General features: G+C 39.7%; 1 protein-coding gene across 5 annotated transcripts in view; it reads right to left on the reverse strand.

Annotated features, from left to right (window-relative positions):
- Positions 1-17,728, reverse strand: part of Terb1 (telomere repeat binding bouquet formation protein 1) — a 79,973-nt gene that overhangs the window by 30,389 nt on the left and 31,856 nt on the right. For all 5 annotated transcript variants that reach the window (XM_076915715.1, XM_076915719.1, XM_076915716.1 and 2 more), the window contains 3 exons: positions 7,102-7,454; positions 1,396-1,460; positions 1,055-1,147 (listed from right to left, as the gene is read on the reverse strand). In XM_076915715.1, coding sequence (XP_076771830.1) covers positions 1,055-1,147; positions 1,396-1,460; positions 7,102-7,454 — 511 coding nt within the window. The remainder of the gene's footprint in view (positions 1-1,054; positions 1,148-1,395; positions 1,461-7,101; positions 7,455-17,728) is intronic.

Here is a 17,728-nt window from a genome sequence, read left to right on the forward strand (position 1 = left end):
CACAGCTAACCACTGATCTGATCAAGGGTTTCCCAATGGAGAAGTTAGAGAGAAGACTGAAGGAACTGAAAGGGTTGGTGGCCTCATGAGGAGAGCAACAATACCAACCAACCAGAGCTCCCCAGGGTCTCAACCACCGGCCTGGGAGCACATAGGGAGGGACCCATGATTCCATCTGTATATGTAGGGGAGGATGGCCTTGTCGGGCATAGGTGGGAGAGGAGATCCTTGGTTCCATGAAGGCTGAACACTGAGTTGGGGGGAATTTGAGGGTGGGGAGGTGGGAGTGGGGGGTAGGTGGGGCCACATCCTCATAGAAGCAGGAAGAGGGCGGATGAAATAGGAGGTTCCTGAGTGGTGGGAGGAACAGGGTAAGGGGATAAAATCTGAAACGTAAATATAATATCCAACTAAAAAAAAAAGAAAATGAAGAAATGGTAGGTTGTGAAGAGAAAGGCTGGGGTCAGTGCAACGAGACCTTATAGAAAAAGTCAGTAATGTGGCATGGCACACTACAAATATTAATAAACTGTAAATATAAAACTATATATAGTATACTTAATAGCTGTTTAGAGCATAATACAGAGTAAATATTTCTCTATTCTCTGAAAATATATTTGTCTTGCACATTTATTTATGTTTTTTGTTTTTTGGTTTTTTTGTTTATCGAGACAGGGTTTCTCTGTGTAGCCCTGGCTGTCCCGGAACTCACTCTGTAGACCAGGCTGGCCTTGAACTCAGAAGTCCACCTGCCTCTGCCTCCCAAAGTGCTGGAATTAAAGGCGTGCGCCACCACTGCCTGGCTTGTTTTGCACATTTAAAGTTATAGATGGTGTTATGATAAAAACAAAACAATAAACAATAGACATACTAGTTGCATTTACTCATGTGGGCATGGCCTAATACAAAATAGAGAACATTAAGTTGAATGCTTTCATTCAAAATTCACATTGTCATTTATTCAAAGGAGATGAAATTAAGGCAGAAGTGTTATAGTTAACTAAAAGCAGATACAGATTCAATTATAAAATTATTATAAATAAAAAATATTTACCTGAGCACCCACGTTTTAACATTCTGGAACAGCTGTCAGTTACTTGAAAACCAACTTCATTATCTATTATGTCTAAGCACAATGTAAATGGATCTGAAAAAAATCCAAAACATAAGATTTTGTTTAATGAAAAGGTTCTGAAATTTATTAAGTCTCAGATTTTCATGCATTTTCTCTCAGTACTACATCTAAAGAGAAAGATTCTGGATATGAGGCAGTGGTACTAAAGGTGTGTGTACCAGAGTTATATAAGGCAGATGTACCAATTTACATTTGAGTTTTAGCCATCCACTACCTAGTTCCTTAGAAATAATCGATCAATCAAACAGTTTAAATCATACCTATTTCAGGTACCTGCTGCTTTCTCTCTTTGACAGTATGAGTCAGATGTTTAAGGACATGGTCACTAAAAGAAAACAAATACTACATTACTAGAAGTCAAGATTCTGTGGTATGGGGGAAATGTTAAATAGTACTGTGATTCTCAATGTCTGATAGAGCTGGATCCAAAAAAACTTATTGCTATAATCTCAATGTCAAATGTCCCTGAAAAGCCCATTTTTCAAGCCCTGGGTACTACTGGGAGATTGTGAGATCTTTAGGAGGTGGGGCCTTGTAGAAGGTCTTAAGGTCACCAGGTATACACCCTTGAAGGAGACTGTGACTCTAGCTTGTCCCATTTCTTCTGTTTCTTGGATCATGAGGTGGATGATTTGCTCCAACAGATGTACCTGTCATACTGTGCTTCCATTGTTAGAGACCCCCAAACAAAGGGTACCTATCCCACCATTTCAGACTTTAACTTTCAGAAGCATGGAAAAAAAGAAAACTTTTCCCTTTAAAAGTTAATTGCCTCAGGCATTTTGTTATAATGACAGAAGGCTGACCTGTCATTATAACAAACCTGGCCAAAGTAGGGTCTACAATAGTCATAGAAAACAAGACTCCAGAGAGCAAAAGAAGACAGATGAGAAATATTGTAAAAACACTAACAGAGAGGGTGTCTTAGTCAGGGCTTCTATTCCTGTACAAACATCATGACCAAGAAGTAAGTTGGGGAAGAAAGTGTTTGTTGAGCTTACACTTCCACATTGCTGTTCATCACCAAAGAAAATCAGGACTGGAACTCAAGCAGGTCAGGAAGCAGGAGCTGATGCAGAGGCCATGGAGGGGTGCTGCTTACTAGATTGCTTCCCCTGGCTTGCTCAGCTTGCTTTCTTATAGAACCCAGGACTACCAGCCCAGGGATGGCACCACCCACAATGGGCCCTCCCCCCTTGATTACTAATTGAGAAAATGCCTTACAGCTGGACCTCATGAAGGCATTTCCTCAAGGGTGGCTCCTTTCTCTGTGATAACTTTGTGTGTCAAGTTGACACAACAAAACCAGCCAGTACACAGGGCTCCTTTTAAAATGTTTATTTTTTTAAACAGTCTTCTGTATCCCAGACTAGCCTTAAACTTGCTCTGTATTAGAGGGTGACTTTGAATTTTTTTTAATCTTTCTGCCTCTAATAAAAACAGGGCCAATACAAGTGTGTGTGTGTGTGTGTGTGTGTGTGTATAAGCCTTGGAGCAAGAATGCTGTCCCCAAACACATCTGAGCATTTTGCAGTCTCCTACCCATGAGAAGTAGGTTAAAATTACCCTGAGAATCCTGAGAATGGTCTTGAAGACAGAGCTCCCATGCCACACTCCTAAGCCTCCTAATTTTCTGAATTCTGATAAAAGTGTAAATTTTCCTTTGGCTTTTTTTTTTTTTTTTTTTGACAATGGTCAAAAGTCTAAGCATGCTTCTCCTGACACACTCTGGACTTTTCCTCTTTCCTTGACATCCTCCTCCTCTTTCACCACAAAGCTCCAGTTAACCCTATTTGCTCCAAATGCCAGCTTTTGTAGCCCCTAACTCAAAAACACATAGCTTCCCCTCTTCCTCTTCTCCATCTCTCATCCTGGCAGCTGCTGAGATTTACAACTTGCTTAGTCAGTTTTCCTCTCAAACTCTAATAAAATTGTCCTTGAACTTGAAGAAAAAAAGTCTTGCAAAGGAAGAAAGAAGTGACAATGTACTCCACCTGCCTGATATTTAGTGTATCCTGCAATCAGACCTTAAGTACAGCAGTCATCAGACAAATACAAGCAAAGGTTTAAGAAGGAAAGCTGCATGTCTGCATGCTACTTGCTACCTTTGTAGGGCAAAGGGCAGTACTGGAAACAGTACTGGGGGAACTGAAAGAAACCCAGCAGGATGGTGGTGCACACCTTTAATCCCAGCACCTGGGAGGCAGAGTCAAAGGATCTCTGAGTTTCTGGTCTATACAGAATTCCAGGGCAGGCAGGGCTACACAGAGAAACCCTGTCTCGAAAACACAAACAAAAGCAAACCCAAATTGACTTTCATTACACTCTACTCCCTTCACCACAGTAAATTTCCAAATGAGTATTTGCAATGTTGCTGACAGTTTCAATGCTTGCAATGTTACTTCAAATATAGGGACTTAGTTTAAGTTTTCTTTTGTAAGCATAGTTTCTAAGATTCAAATTTGATTGTTGTCTTAGAGTTTTGTTGGGGGCCAACTCCTAGCAGAAAGCAGCTATCATCTTTGCAGCCATCTCGGGCCATATACCCTGACAAGAGACTTGTTTTTCTTTTTCTTTTTTCTTTTTTTGAGACAGGGTTTCTTTGTGTAGAGACCTGTTTTTCAACAGCTTACAACAGCTGATCACACTCTGATAAACATCTTGTTTTTCTCAGATATATCTTGTTTTGTTTAGTGTCCACAGCTGCAAGGCACACATGGTAAAGTGTCTCCAGCTGCACTCCCCTGCTTGTGCTTATATACCCATGATTTCCTTTCAATAAAGGGGACTTGATCAGACACCCTGTCTTGTCTCCATTTGTTTCGTCTCTTACCCCTCCAACCCCACTCTCTCTCTTTTGCAGACCCCACTGACTGACCTGTATGGGCCAGGTCAACTGGTGCCCAGCAAGAACGAGAGACCTAGTGAGGGAGGTTACTGGAAGAAGAGTTGACCAAAAATTCAAAAGAGAAACAAAGGTGATCACCACGGGAACTTGCCACTTCAAGACCAGTAAGTCATAGTAACGAAAATGAGGCAAGAAATACGTCAGCAGGAACAGATACAAAAAGGCTTTAAAGACAAGAGAAGTAAATTGCAGGCTGCTCTGAGTCAAGAGAGCCAAACAAATAAATAGAAGAAGGCTGCTCTAGGCAGAGAGCCGAACAGAAAGATAGTGTTAATCGGTTGTATTAGATTGATTTAACTTTCAAAATGGGTGTGATTCTGAGCTGTGTTGTTCTATTTTTCCTCTGGATAAAAGGTCAATGTAAAGGTTTTTCTGGTTACTGGTTCAAGAATATTCTGATTTTGGAAAAAAGTTTTTTCTATGTGTTTTCAGAAAAGGTAGTAGTTATATTTTCCAGAATATTATGGATCAGACATGACAGAAGTAGGCCTCCAGAAGACTAGATTCCAGAGAATCAAAAAATTTTCTTGATACTAAAATTTGTTTTGAGATTTGTATATTACAGAATACACAGCCTTGGTGAATGGATCTCCTTGTCACCTGCAACTACTGATGTCCTGGACTTCCAGCTGGATAGCTTATCAATTTACCCTTCCCCCACCCCTCTTCTAATAGCTCAACACCTATATTCAGCTTGAAGACATTAATGAAGAGTCGGTGCCCCAATTCCCTGGGCTTGGGGACTAAGGTGGTTAATATTAGGCTTTCTTTCTAGGGAAAAGTAATGGTTTTGTTGGAACAGGGAGGAAGAGCTAAAATTGATTACATAGCCATAAGCTATTGGTAGAAATCTGTATAACTGTTACTAAGATGAAGTTATAATTTCTTAGATGGTACAAAATTTTGATGCAAATTCAAGGGTCTCATTGGTATAATTTCTTCTATTCAAAATTTGTGGGTACAAAGCTTAGACCTTTTACTTCTCCAACAGGGGGAATTGTGTGCTGCCCTTAAAAAAAGTGTTTTTATACTGACCATTCAGGCATTGTTAAGTCTCTTGTCTCTCAGGTTCATACTGTTCAACAAACTGATGGCTTTTGTACAACAACAGATAGATGCTATTCAAATGAAACCCATATAGGTCCATTATCACAGGCTGGAAATAGGGGACTCTAAAACCTCTGTCATCGAGACTAACTTAACCCTTAACTTACGTGCTAAGCCATATAGTCAATGATGAGTAAGAGAACACCTCAAGACCCCTCTCCCTAACTGGGAGGCCTCATCATCCTAAGACAAGAGCTCAACCAAATGGCTGTTAATATTCAAAGACAGGAAAGGGAAGCTAGGGACTTCTGGCCTAAGACAGGCATGGTTTCCATAAGTTTTCCCAGCCTTCCCTTTTGAAAAAATTAAAAAGGGGGACAAGTCCTAGCAGAAAGCAGCTATTATCTTTGCAGCCATTTTGGGCCATATACTCTGACAAGAGACTTGTTTTTCAACAGTCTACAACAACTGAGCACACTCTGATAAACATCTTGTTTTTCTCAAATATATCTTGTTTTTAGTGTCCACAGCTGCAAGGCACACGTGGTAAAGTGTCTCTAGCTGCACTCCCCTGCTTGTGCTTATATACCCATGATTTCCTTTCAATAAAGGGGACTTGACCCTGTCTTGTCTCTATTCCCACTCTCTCTTTCTTGCAGACACCATTGACCCACGTGGGCCAGGTCAGGGTTTTTATTGCTGTGATGAAACACTGTGACTGAAAAGCAAGTTGAGGAGACCAGGGCTTATTTGGCTTAAACTTCCATGTTGTAGCCCATCACTGAAGGAAATCAGGATAGGAACTGAAACAGGGCAAGTAACTGGAAGCAGAAGTTGATGCAGAGGTCATGGAGGGGTGCTGATACTGGCTTGCTTCACATTGCTTGCTCAGCCTGCTTTCTTATAGAATCCAGAACCATCAGCTCAGGGATAGCAACACCCACAATGGGCTAGACCCTCCCCCATCAATCCCTAATGAAGAAAATGCCCTACAGGCTTTCATATAACCTGATCTTATGAAGGTATTTCCTTAATTGAGGTTTCCTCCATTCAAATGACTTTAGCTTGTATCAAGTTGATATAAAACTATCTAGCACAAGTATTTCACTCAATTTAAAGTCTTCAGGAGCTTAGGATGTAAATCAATTGGCAGAATGTTTGCCTAACATGTATGTAGCCCTGGTTTTAATATCACCAGCACCATTTTAAACTGGGGGAGTGGGGTGGGGTAGTAGTACACACAGTGTAAGTTCAAAGTCATCCTGGACTATACAGGTAGTTGAAAGTTTTTTTTTTTTTTTTTTTTTTTTGTATTTGTGATTCATGAGATCTTGTTTCAAAAAAAGAAAAAGCAAAAGTCATTAGTGGTTCCCCATATCCAGTAAATTAAACCCCAAAACCTCAGAACCATGCAAAGTCTTTGATAAACTAACATCTATACCCCTCTTCCAAACTCATCAGTCATTTTTTTTTTTTTAACTTTAGAGCTGGGGATATACAGCTCAGTTGGTAGAGAACTACCCAACATCAGCAGATCCTGGGTTCAATCCCTAGCACTGCAAACTAGGTATGGTTATCCCGCACTTGGGAGATAAAGGTAGAAAGATCAAAATTTCAAGGTCATCCTCAGCTACACAGCAGCTTGGGATGTAAAAGATCCTGTCTCAATTTTTCTCCTCTCACATCTATGCTCCTGACAAGCAACACTAATTAAAGGCAGCCAGGCACACACAGGCACCTAGCACTAAAGCCATGGAAGCAGGAAGGGGACTTATTAGAAGGAAGGAATTGGCAGGAGGAGAGGAATAAGAATATTCTGAAGGGAAAATATGATAAAGTACATTTTATATGGATAAAATTATAAAAGGATAAATACATTTAAAAAAAAGGAAACAAAAGGAATCCCTACTTTAGGATCCTCTCAATGCCATGTTTAATCATTCCTGTATCCACAGTGCCTAACACCATGGCACACAATAAATAAATAAGCATTGTAATCATTAAACTATACCTTGATGGAGAAACAGAATCCTTTTGGTCAAAAGTTTTTTCTTCGTTTAAGTTTTGAGCACAGCTTGGAGTGGTTTTATGTGAAACCTTATTCTGCCCTTTCTCCCTATAGAAAGGACTAACTGGATTTGTGTTCTTTTTAAGAGTCTTCAGTTGGTATTCATTTGCACAAGCTTTAGACATGGTTCCACTGGGCTGATGGCTGTGAAGCTGTCTAGACTGGTTTGCATCCTTATCTTCTGCTCTGGAACCCCCAATACTGTCTGCACAGAGACGTTTCAAATTGGTCTGTATGTTTACTCTCATAGGCTGGGCCGTCTCCTTAGATTGTTCACTCCCATTTTGTTGTCTCTCCTACAATGTAAGAAATAGCAAGTAAATAATTTCAATACAATCATTTCCTTATAATATGCCTTACATTTCCTTAATATAAAAACTTTGATAATACTTATAATAAAAGAAATCTACATTAGGGAAAAATTATTTACTTAATAAATGATATTGGGATACCTGAGAAGCTATGTGGGAAAAATAATGTAGCCATATGACAGTTTCACAACAGTAAAGTAAAAATGAACCAAATATTTTTAAAATGTTAAATGAAATTATAAAGGCTCAGGGAGATAGCTAGGTTGGTAAAGGTGCTTGCTAGCAAGCTTGACAACCTAAGTGTGATCCCCAGGACACACATGGTAGAAGATGATTAGTTTCTACACACACACACACACACGTACATCCATTACAAAAAATATTCTTAAGGGGTAGAAGTTCTTTCCAAATAGTATACAATAATATATCACACAAAAAAACTAATATGCTTGATCACAGAAAATATCTTTGAAAGATCTCCTAGAGACCAAGGACAATGGAAAAGAAGAATGAACTTAAAGGGGAAAAGAGCAAGAAGCAAAACCAACATATATAACCATGTATAGACCATAGAGTAACTCTTAAAAAGCACAAGAAAAAACACCTAAGGGAAAAATCAACAATCGTATGGGCAGATAAGCAAAAGAGATAAACAGTTCACTGGACATGAAACATATGTAGCTCTTAAACATAGGCAAATTCCTCTATTTCATTGTAGTAAAATACTATTGAAACAACAATGCAGTATCTTCCTTCTCTCATGACAGATTCAAAGCATATGAAGAACAGACAGTATGAACATTACTGGCTAGACTATATTCATGACTAAATAACTTTGCAGTTATTTATTTTATTGATTGATTGATTGATTGAGACAGGTCTCATTGTGTAGCCCTGGCTAATTTACAACTTGATATATAGACCAAGCTGGCCTCAAACAGAGTGTCTCCTGCTTCTGCCTCCAGAGTGGAGTTAAAGATGAGCACCACCATGCCCAGACTTTTTGTTTATTTATCTTTGTACACCTTTTATAATAAAATCTGTATAAGAAAATCCCATAAATTACTTTGGCATGTCAATGTTCTTAACTGTAGTATTGTAATATCTAATAGTTGTATATAATATTAATAAATTCATCCAACAGAACACTGCAAAAAATTAGTTTCTAGTAAAAATGCATTACTTATATTTTACTTCAGTTCTCTACAAAACTTATTAAAGATCAGTTTTCTATCTTTTGACTTATTTTATGTGAGTACAGAGTTGCTGTCTTCAGAGACACCAGAAGAGGACATTGGATCCCATTACAGATGGTTGTGAGGCAGCATGTGGTTGCTGGGAATTGAACTTAGGACTTCTGGAAGAGCAGTCAGTGCTCTTAACTGCTAAGCCATCTCTCCAGCCCTTTTGACTTATATTACTACCACCACCACCATTACTGTTCTGTTTTTTAAGACAGGCCTTCTCTATGTAACTCTGGCTGTCTTGGAAGTTGCTTTGTAGACTAGGCTAGCCTTGAACTCAAGAGATACACCTGCTTCTGTCTCCCTAGTGCTGGGACAAAAGACATGTACCATCTCCAATTGGATAAAGATCCGTGTTCTAAAAGGAGTAAACCCACAATAATAGGCAGCAATGGAATAAGAAATAAAGGCTAAACAAAATTTCAAAACTAAAAAGACAGGTGAATAACCTATGCAGGTTTGATAAAGTTAACTACCTAAGATATAAACCCTTAAAAGGCCCATCAACGTGAACTTTAAAATGTTGGGGAAGACAGGACGGGGAGGAGTGAAGGGAGGGGAAACTGTGGTCAAGATGTAATATATGAGAATAGAAATAAAATAGAATATAAAATGCCAGGGATAAAGATTATATAAGCTAATAAGAGAAAGTAGGTCACACCAAGGGATTAGAATAACATTGAAGGCTGTATCAGTGAAGCAATGAAGCAGGATAAAAGAAAGGAGGCATGAAAAGGGGGGAAAGCCCCTCACTCTAGAATCTAGTTTGTTTTTCCTGGTGACTGTGAATGAAGAAACTCCAATACAGGCCAATGAGATTGCTTAGCGTGTGGAGAGCCGCGCCCAGAAGATGGCGCCTGGCAGGCAGCCAGGCAAAAGCTTGTACTTGTAAACACAAGCCTAATAAGGAATATGTAAACAATTGGCAGCTTTCTCTAGTAGAGTACCCATAGTATTATGCCACGTGGCAGAGAATTGTTGGCTGGCCTTAAGGGGATATAAGCCTGACGCGGAAGGGGAGAGTGTGCTATTTTTGTATCAAAAGCCTGAATAAACTGCTTGAGGAAGAAACTCGGAGTTGCGTTCACTTTCTGCTGGTCAGAGAGGAGTAACAGCGGCATTAGTGGGTAAAGAGAGTTTGCCAAGCAAGTCTGATGAGCTGAGCTCAATTCCCCAGAACCCACATAAAGGTAGAAGGAAAGAACCAGCTCTACAAAGCTGTCCTCTGACCACCACACACACACCATGGGACTCTAACATTGCTATCACTTCTGATGCCTGTAAACATATCATAGATATCACTTACCCTAGGCTAGCCTCAAATTTGCTATATAGCCTTGAACTCCTGGTCTCCTGCCTCCACTCCACGTCAATGATGGGATTACAGGTGTATGCCACCATGACTGATGGGTGATTCTTTATAAGAGAAGCAAGTATAAACCAGTTCATATTTTTTAAATTTTAAGCTTTCCTTAATGTTTATATTGTTATAAATTTTGTCCTTTGAGCCTTGGTTACCAGGGTGAGCATATTAAAGAGTTAGGAGTTATTTAATGGGCACAGAATTGTTACAGGATATTTTATGATACATAAAAAACCTAACTGTTAGCAAACCATGGAAGCCTAACTAGAGACTACATTTGTCAGGTGCAGTTAGGTGCTTCATAAAGAGATACAGTTTAGGTGTGCCTCTAAGAGCCCCCATAGATAAGAAACCTAAAGAAGGGAAAGTTCCTATTTTAAGGCAAGTTGCTTGGGAGAAGTCTTGTGGTCTTTGCTCTATGACCCAAGGCAAAGTCAGCTGGATGGTCTTGAGCTACCCCACTTTATAGGTGAATGGTTAAGCCCCTACTGCCTGGCTTGGAGCACCCCCACCCCATAAGATGGTGACATGGTTCAGCCTGCCAAGGGTGTAGGGGAGGAGCTAGAGACTTCTTTTATAGCTATTGGACCTTTGAAAGCTAGCTCTCTCTCTCTCTCTCTCTCTCTCTCTCTCTCTCTCTCTCTCTCTCTCTCTCTCTCTCCCTCTCTCTCCCTCTCTCTCTCCTCCTCCTCTCTCCTCCTCTCTCCTCCTCTCTCCTCCTCTCTCCTCCTCTCTCCTCTCTCCTCTCTCCTCTCTCCTCTCTCTCCTTGGAAAAGATTTTATGTAAGGAGCTCCAGGTAACAGGGATTCTCTCCTTGGGCTTGTAGGAAACAACAAAGAAGCAGCTGGCAGGACACAGGTAAAACAGAATTCTAGAAAAGAGAGCTAAGGAGCCCTCTTGAATTTGGAAGAACTAAAGAGAAAAGTAGAGTAGCTCAGTAGAATGATACAGAAAGGTTTCTAAACAGATGGCAGTTTAGTTGTAGAATCAGGTTTGTAAATATATATTTTATATATAGTTCAGGAAACAAAGTTACCTCACTGAACTAGCAGTTTTTTACCTCAGTTTACACCTTCCATGTCTTTATTGGTATAAATATTAGATAATTTAAACAGTTACACAGAGTTTAAGTTTAGAATGATGACTATGCTCTGGGAATATAGTAGTTGTCTTAGCTATTACTATTGCAGTAATTAAACACCATAATCAAAAACATCTTTGAGAAGAAAGGCTTATACTTCCATACCACTGTTCATGATCCAAAGAAGTCAGGACAGTAACACAAACAAGGCAGGATTCCAAAAGCAGGAAGTGATGCAGAAGTCATGGAGGGGTGGGGCTTACTTGCTCCACATGGTTTGTTCAGTCCACTTCCTTACCTAGGACAGCCAGCCCAGGAGTGAGCCCACCCACCATGAGCTGAGCCCTTCCCCATCAACCACTAATTAAGAGAATGTCCCACAGGCTTGCCCACAGCCCAACTTCATGGAGGCATTTTCTCGGCTGAGGCTCCCTCTTTTCTGATAACTTGTGTCAAGAGGATATAAAACTAGCCAGGACAGCTAACAACTTAACACACAAATGCATCACTGTTAAGCCACAACCTTAAGACTAAACATTAATAAAGACATCACAATACAGGACATCTTACAAACCAGTCTGTTTGTAAGAATATTTTTTGGCATTTTGATTTATTTAAAAACACAAAAATATTATGTTTTTGTTTTAATCCCAGGTATGAGATACAGAGCAGTTTTAGATTGTCCACAACAGCTGACTATGATTTACTCTTAGCAGGGGCATGATTTTGCCAGTAGCAGATAGTTTCTGTGATTGTTTGATGTTTGGAATTCTGGGGACTTTTCAGAGGGTATATAAATTAGGGAGTCCTGAGAGGTGGTGTGGATTGTTGGTTGTCATTTGTCATGTGTGAGGAAGAGGAGGAGGAGAAAAAAGAAATAGAAGGAGGAAAAGAAATAATAAGGAAGAAGAAGGGGGAGGAGGAGAAAGAGAAGGAAGAGGAGGAAGAAAAGAAGGAAGAAGAAGAGGAGCAGAAGGAGAAATAATAACTAGATATCCTGATGGCAAAGATCAAAGGTGTCCTAAGGAACTCCATACCCCTAATCAGCAGAAGTAGTCTAATGATAATGTCACCCCCTTTCCCCTCTCTCCTTTTCCTTCCTGAGTAGTGTTAGGGGTCTGAAAGGGTGGGAAAAGGATGAAGAAGAGTGGAAGAAAGAACCCCTAAAGTTGCCAAAGTCCAGCTACAACCAGTCCTACAGCCTTATAAACTTTAAAAGTTGTCTCTTTAAAAATACCCAGCTTTGGCCTGGTGAGATGGCTCAGCGGTTAAGGGCACTGACTGCTCTTCTGGATGCACTGAGTTCAAATCTCAGCAACCACATGGTGGCTCACAGCCATCTGTAATAAGAACTGATACCCTCTTATTGGGTGTCTGAAGACAGCTACAGTGTACTTACATATAATAAATAAATAAAAACCTTTGGGGCTGGAGCCAGAGGTAGAAGGGAAGGGAGGGAGGGAAGGAGGAAAGGAGGGAGGGAAAGAGGGAGAGGGAGAGGGAGGAAGAGAGGGAGAGAGAAAGAGAGAGAGGAAGGGAGGAAGGGAGGGAGAGAGAGAGAGAGAGAGAGAGAGAGAGAGAGAGAGAGAAAGAGAGACAGAGATACCCAGCTTCTTTTAAATTTCAAATTCTCTGTAAAACTCTGTAACATAGCCAGGCGGTGGAGGCACAAGCTTTTAATCTCAGCCAGCACTCAGAAAGCAGAGGCAAAAAGCCCTGCTCATGTACTTGGCCAACTTGGTCTATGCATTCCAGGTCAGCCAGCATACCACAGTGATATAGTGATTCAAACAAATAAACAAACAGAAGATCTAGAAATAGGGTCCAGGGAATATGGTTGTACAACATTATGAGTGTCCTTAATATCACATAATTGTGCATTTAAAAATAACTGAAATAGAGCCAGGCATGGTGCTCATGCCTTAATTCCAGTACTCGGGAGGCAGAGGCAGGAATACTGCTACAAGTATGAGGCCAGTCTGATCTATACATCAAGTTTTAGGCTAGCAAGGGCTACAAAATAAGACCTGATCTCAAAAAAGTAAAGAAAGTTTGATATGAAAAATATATATATATATATTATCACAATCTCAAAGAATAATGTTCTAAAAGAATACTGTTGACATGGGCACAACTATGTCAAGGACCACAATGCCTTGAGCTCATGGGAGTGGCAGAGCCTTCCCTAGGGGAGGCTCAGAGGAGCTGGCAAGGCCTTCCTCTGGTCCAAGTATGAGTGTTTACTAACAATGGGACCAGTGTGCAAGAACTAGCAACTGTAGCTTCCTCTTCCAGGATGACAGCAACCTAAGGTTTCCCATTGAGAGCTGTTATCACTTCCTCTTTATGCTCTACATAATAAATTCACTGAGCTTCCAGGTTGTGGAGTAGGTAGGTGCCTTCCATCGGAGTAAGGACAGGCTACCCAATTTCAGCTTTTCTGAACATGTGTCTGTCATTTCTTTATTGCAGTGTCACCCCAGTCAGGTTTCCAGGACAAGCCATGGAGAATGGATACACACAAACACACGCACATGAGTGTGCCACACAACCCCTCCCACAGATACATACTCTATGTATGTATTTATATATAAAAATATTAGATGTGGTATACACCTTTATCCCAGCTCTCAGGAGGCAAAGGCAGGCAGATCTCTGGGAATTTGAGGCTGGCCTGGTCTACACAGTGAATTCCAGGACAACAAGATACCCTCTTCTCTTCTGACCTTCTTGGGTACCAGGCATGTACATGGTGCACAGACATAAATACAGGTAAAATACACATGCATATTAAATTAAAACTAAAATCTAGGAGCTGAAGAGACATCTCGGTGGTTAAAAGAGCACATTACTCTTGCAGAGGACCTGGGTTCAGTTCCCAGTACCCACATCAAATAGCTCATAACTACCTACAAGTCTAGCTCAAAGGGATACAACACCCTTTTTCATTTTTGTTAGGGCTCCTTTAAATCTGTGGCACGCACACACACATATAATAAACAGGGCATGGAAAGACAGCTCAGTAATTAAGAAGTATTGCTGCTCTTCTAGAGGATATGAGTTCAAATTCCAGCACTCATATCAGGCAGCTCACAAGCACCTGTAACTCTAGCTCCAGGGACCAATGTCCTTCTAGCCTCTTCAGGCATAAGGAGTCAGTCTCTCTCTCTCTCTCTGTCTCTCTCTGTCTCACTGTCTCTCTTTCCCCATTTTCACACACACACACACACACACATACAGACACACACACAAAAATAGAATCTTTTTTTAGTGATAAAGATAAAACTAAATGAAAAAAAAATCTGTTATATGTCCAAAGTTCAGTCCTTAAGTACTACTCTTAAAATTTATACCAATTATCCTTTGAAGTGCTGGGTTTGTGTTGAGATACTGTGTAAATTTGGATTTGTCATAGAATATTTTAGTTTCTCCATCAATAATGATTGACAGTTTTGCTGGGTATAGTAGTCTGGGCTGGCATTTATGTTCTTTTAGGGTCTGTATGATATCGGTCCAGGATCTTCTAGCTTTTATGGTCTCTGGTGAGAAGTCTGGTGTAATTCTTATAGATCTGCCTTTATATGTTACTTTGCCTTTTTCCCTTACTGCTTTTAGTATTTTTTCTTTGTTTTGTACATTTGATGTTTTGACTATTATGTGGCGGGAAATATTTCTTTTCTGGTCTAAACTGTTTGGAGTTCTGTAGGCTTCTTGTATATTTATGGACATCTCTTTCTTTAGGTTAGGGAAGTTTTCCTCTATAATTTTGTTGAGGATATTTACTGGTCCTTTAAGTTGGGAGTCTTCCCCCTCATCTATTCCTATTATTCTTAGGTTTGGCCTTCTCATTGTGTCTTGGATTTCTTGTATATTTTGGGTTAGTAGCTTTTTGTATTTTGCATTTTCTTTGACAGTTGTGTCAATGTTTTCCATGGTATCTTCTGCACATGAGATTCTCTCTTCCATCTCTTGTATTCTGTTGGTAATACTTGTGTCTATGACTCCTGATCGTTTTTTTAAGTTTTCTATCTCCAGGGTATTCTCCCTTTGTGATTTCTTTATTGTTTCTACTTCCATTTTTAGATCCTGCATGGTTTTGTTTAATTCCTTCTCCCGTTTGGTTGCATTTTCTTGCAATTCCTTAAGGGATTTTTGTGTTTCCTCTTTAAGGGTTTCTATCTGTTCTTTGAGAGTGTTATTTATGTCTTTCTTAAAGTCCTCTATCATCACCATGAGAAGTGATTTTAATTCTGATTCCTGCTTTTCTGGTGTGATGGGGTGTTCAGGGCTTGCTATGATGGGGGAACTGGGTTCTGATGATGCCATGTAACTTTGGTTTCTGTTGCTTATGTTCTTGCACTTGCCTTTTGCCATCTGGTTAAATCTAGTGCTAACTGTACTTCTGTCTCTGATTGAAGCCTGCCTTTCCAGTTGTCTCGCTTGTGTCTGGTCTTCTAGGGGTCCAGATGTCTCTGTGATTTTTTTTCCAGCTGCACTGATTATAGTGGTACACAAACCCAGCACTTCAAAGGATAATTGGTGGAAAACTCCATCACAGGAGGGAAACTACAACCTAGAAAAAGCAGGAAAGTAATCTTCCAAAAACCGTAAAAGAAGGTAGCTACACAAACATATCTCCACTGCCAATAACAAAAATAACAGGAAACAACACTCATTTTTCCTTAATATCTCTTAATATCAATGGACTCAATTCTCCAGTAAAAAGACATAGACTATCAGACTGGATACGTAAACAGGACCCAACATTTTGCTGCATTCAGGAAACGCACCTCTGTGGAAAAGACAGACATTACCTCAGAGTAAAAGGTTGGAAAACAATCTTCCAAGCAAATGGTCCCAAGAAACAAGCTGGAGTAGCGATTCTAATATCAAATAGAATCAGTTTTCAACCAGAAGTAATCAAAAAAGATAAAGAAGGACACTTCATATTCATCAAAGGAAAAATGTACCAAGAGGAACTCGCAATTCTCAACATCTATGCCCCAAATGTAAGGGCACCCACATACATAAAAGAAACTTTACTAAAGCTTAAAGCATACATTGCACCCTACACAATAATAGTGGGAAATTTCAACACCCCACTCTCAGCTATGGACAGATCATGGAAACAGAAACTAAACCGAGACACAATGAAACTAACAGAAGTTATGAACCAATTGGACTTAACTGACATGTATAGAACATTTCATCCTAAAAAAAAAAGAATATACCTTCTTCTCAGCACCTCATGGTACCTTCTCCAAAATAGACCATATAATTGGTCACAAAACAGGCCTCAACAGATACAAAAAGATTGAAATAATCCCTAGTACCTTATCAGACCACCATGGACTAAGACTTGTCTTTGACATGGACAAAAACAACAGAAAGCCCACATACACTTGGCAACTGAACAATGCTCTACTCAATTATAACTTGGTCAAGGAAGAAATAAAGAAATTAAAGACTTTTTAGATTTAAATGAAAATGAGGACACATCATATCAAAACTTGTGGGATTCATTGGAAGCAGTACTAAGAGGAAAAATCATATCTCTAAGTGCTCACAAAAAGAAATTGGAAAGAGCATACATTAACAACTTGACAGCAAACCTGAAAGCATTAGAACAAAAAGAAGCTAGTATACCCAAGAGGAGTAGACGGCAGGAAATAATCAAACTCAGGGCTGAAATCAACCAAGTTGAAACAAAAAGAACTATACAAAATATCAACAAAACCAGGAGCTGGTTCTTTGAGAAAATCAACAAGATAAACAAACCCTTAGCCAGACTAACCAAAGGACGCAGAGACAGCATTCAAATTAATAAAATCAGAACTGAAAAGAGAGACATAACAACAGAAACAGAGGAAATTTAAAAAGTCATCAGATCCTACTACAAAGGCCTATACTCAACAAAATTGGAAAATCTGGATGAAATGGACAATTTTCTAGACAGATAACAGGTACCAAAGTTAAACGGAGAGCAGATAAACCATCTAAACAGTCGCATAACGCCTAAAGAAATAGACACAGTCATTAAAAATCTTCCCACCAAAAAATGTCCGAGGCCAGATGGATTCAGTGCAGAATTCTTTCAGACCTTCAAGGAAGACCTAATACCAATCCTCTTCAAGCTATTCCATCGAATAGAAACAGAAGGAACACTACCCACTTCATTCTATGAAGCTACCATTACACTCATACCTAAACCACAGAAAGACCCAACAAAGAAAGAGAACTACAGACCAATCTCTCTTATGAATATTGATGCAAAAATACTCAATAAAATTCTTGCAAACCAAATCCAACAACACATCAAAACAATTATCCATCAAGATCAAGTAGGCTTTATCCCAGGAATGCAGGGATGGTTCAATATTCAGAAATCCATCAATGTAATCCACTACATAAATAAACTCAAAGAAAAAAACCACATGGTCATCTCACTAGACGCTGAGAAAGCATTTGACAAAATTCAACATCCCTTCATATTAAAAGTCTTGGAAAGATCAGGAATTCAAGGCCCATATCTAAACATAGAAAAAGCAATATACAGCAAGCCAGTAGCCA

Source organism: Arvicanthis niloticus, chromosome 18 (assembly GCF_011762505.2).
Source record: "Arvicanthis niloticus isolate mArvNil1 chromosome 18, mArvNil1.pat.X, whole genome shotgun sequence".
Lineage (NCBI taxonomy): Eukaryota > Metazoa > Chordata > Mammalia > Rodentia > Muridae > Arvicanthis > Arvicanthis niloticus.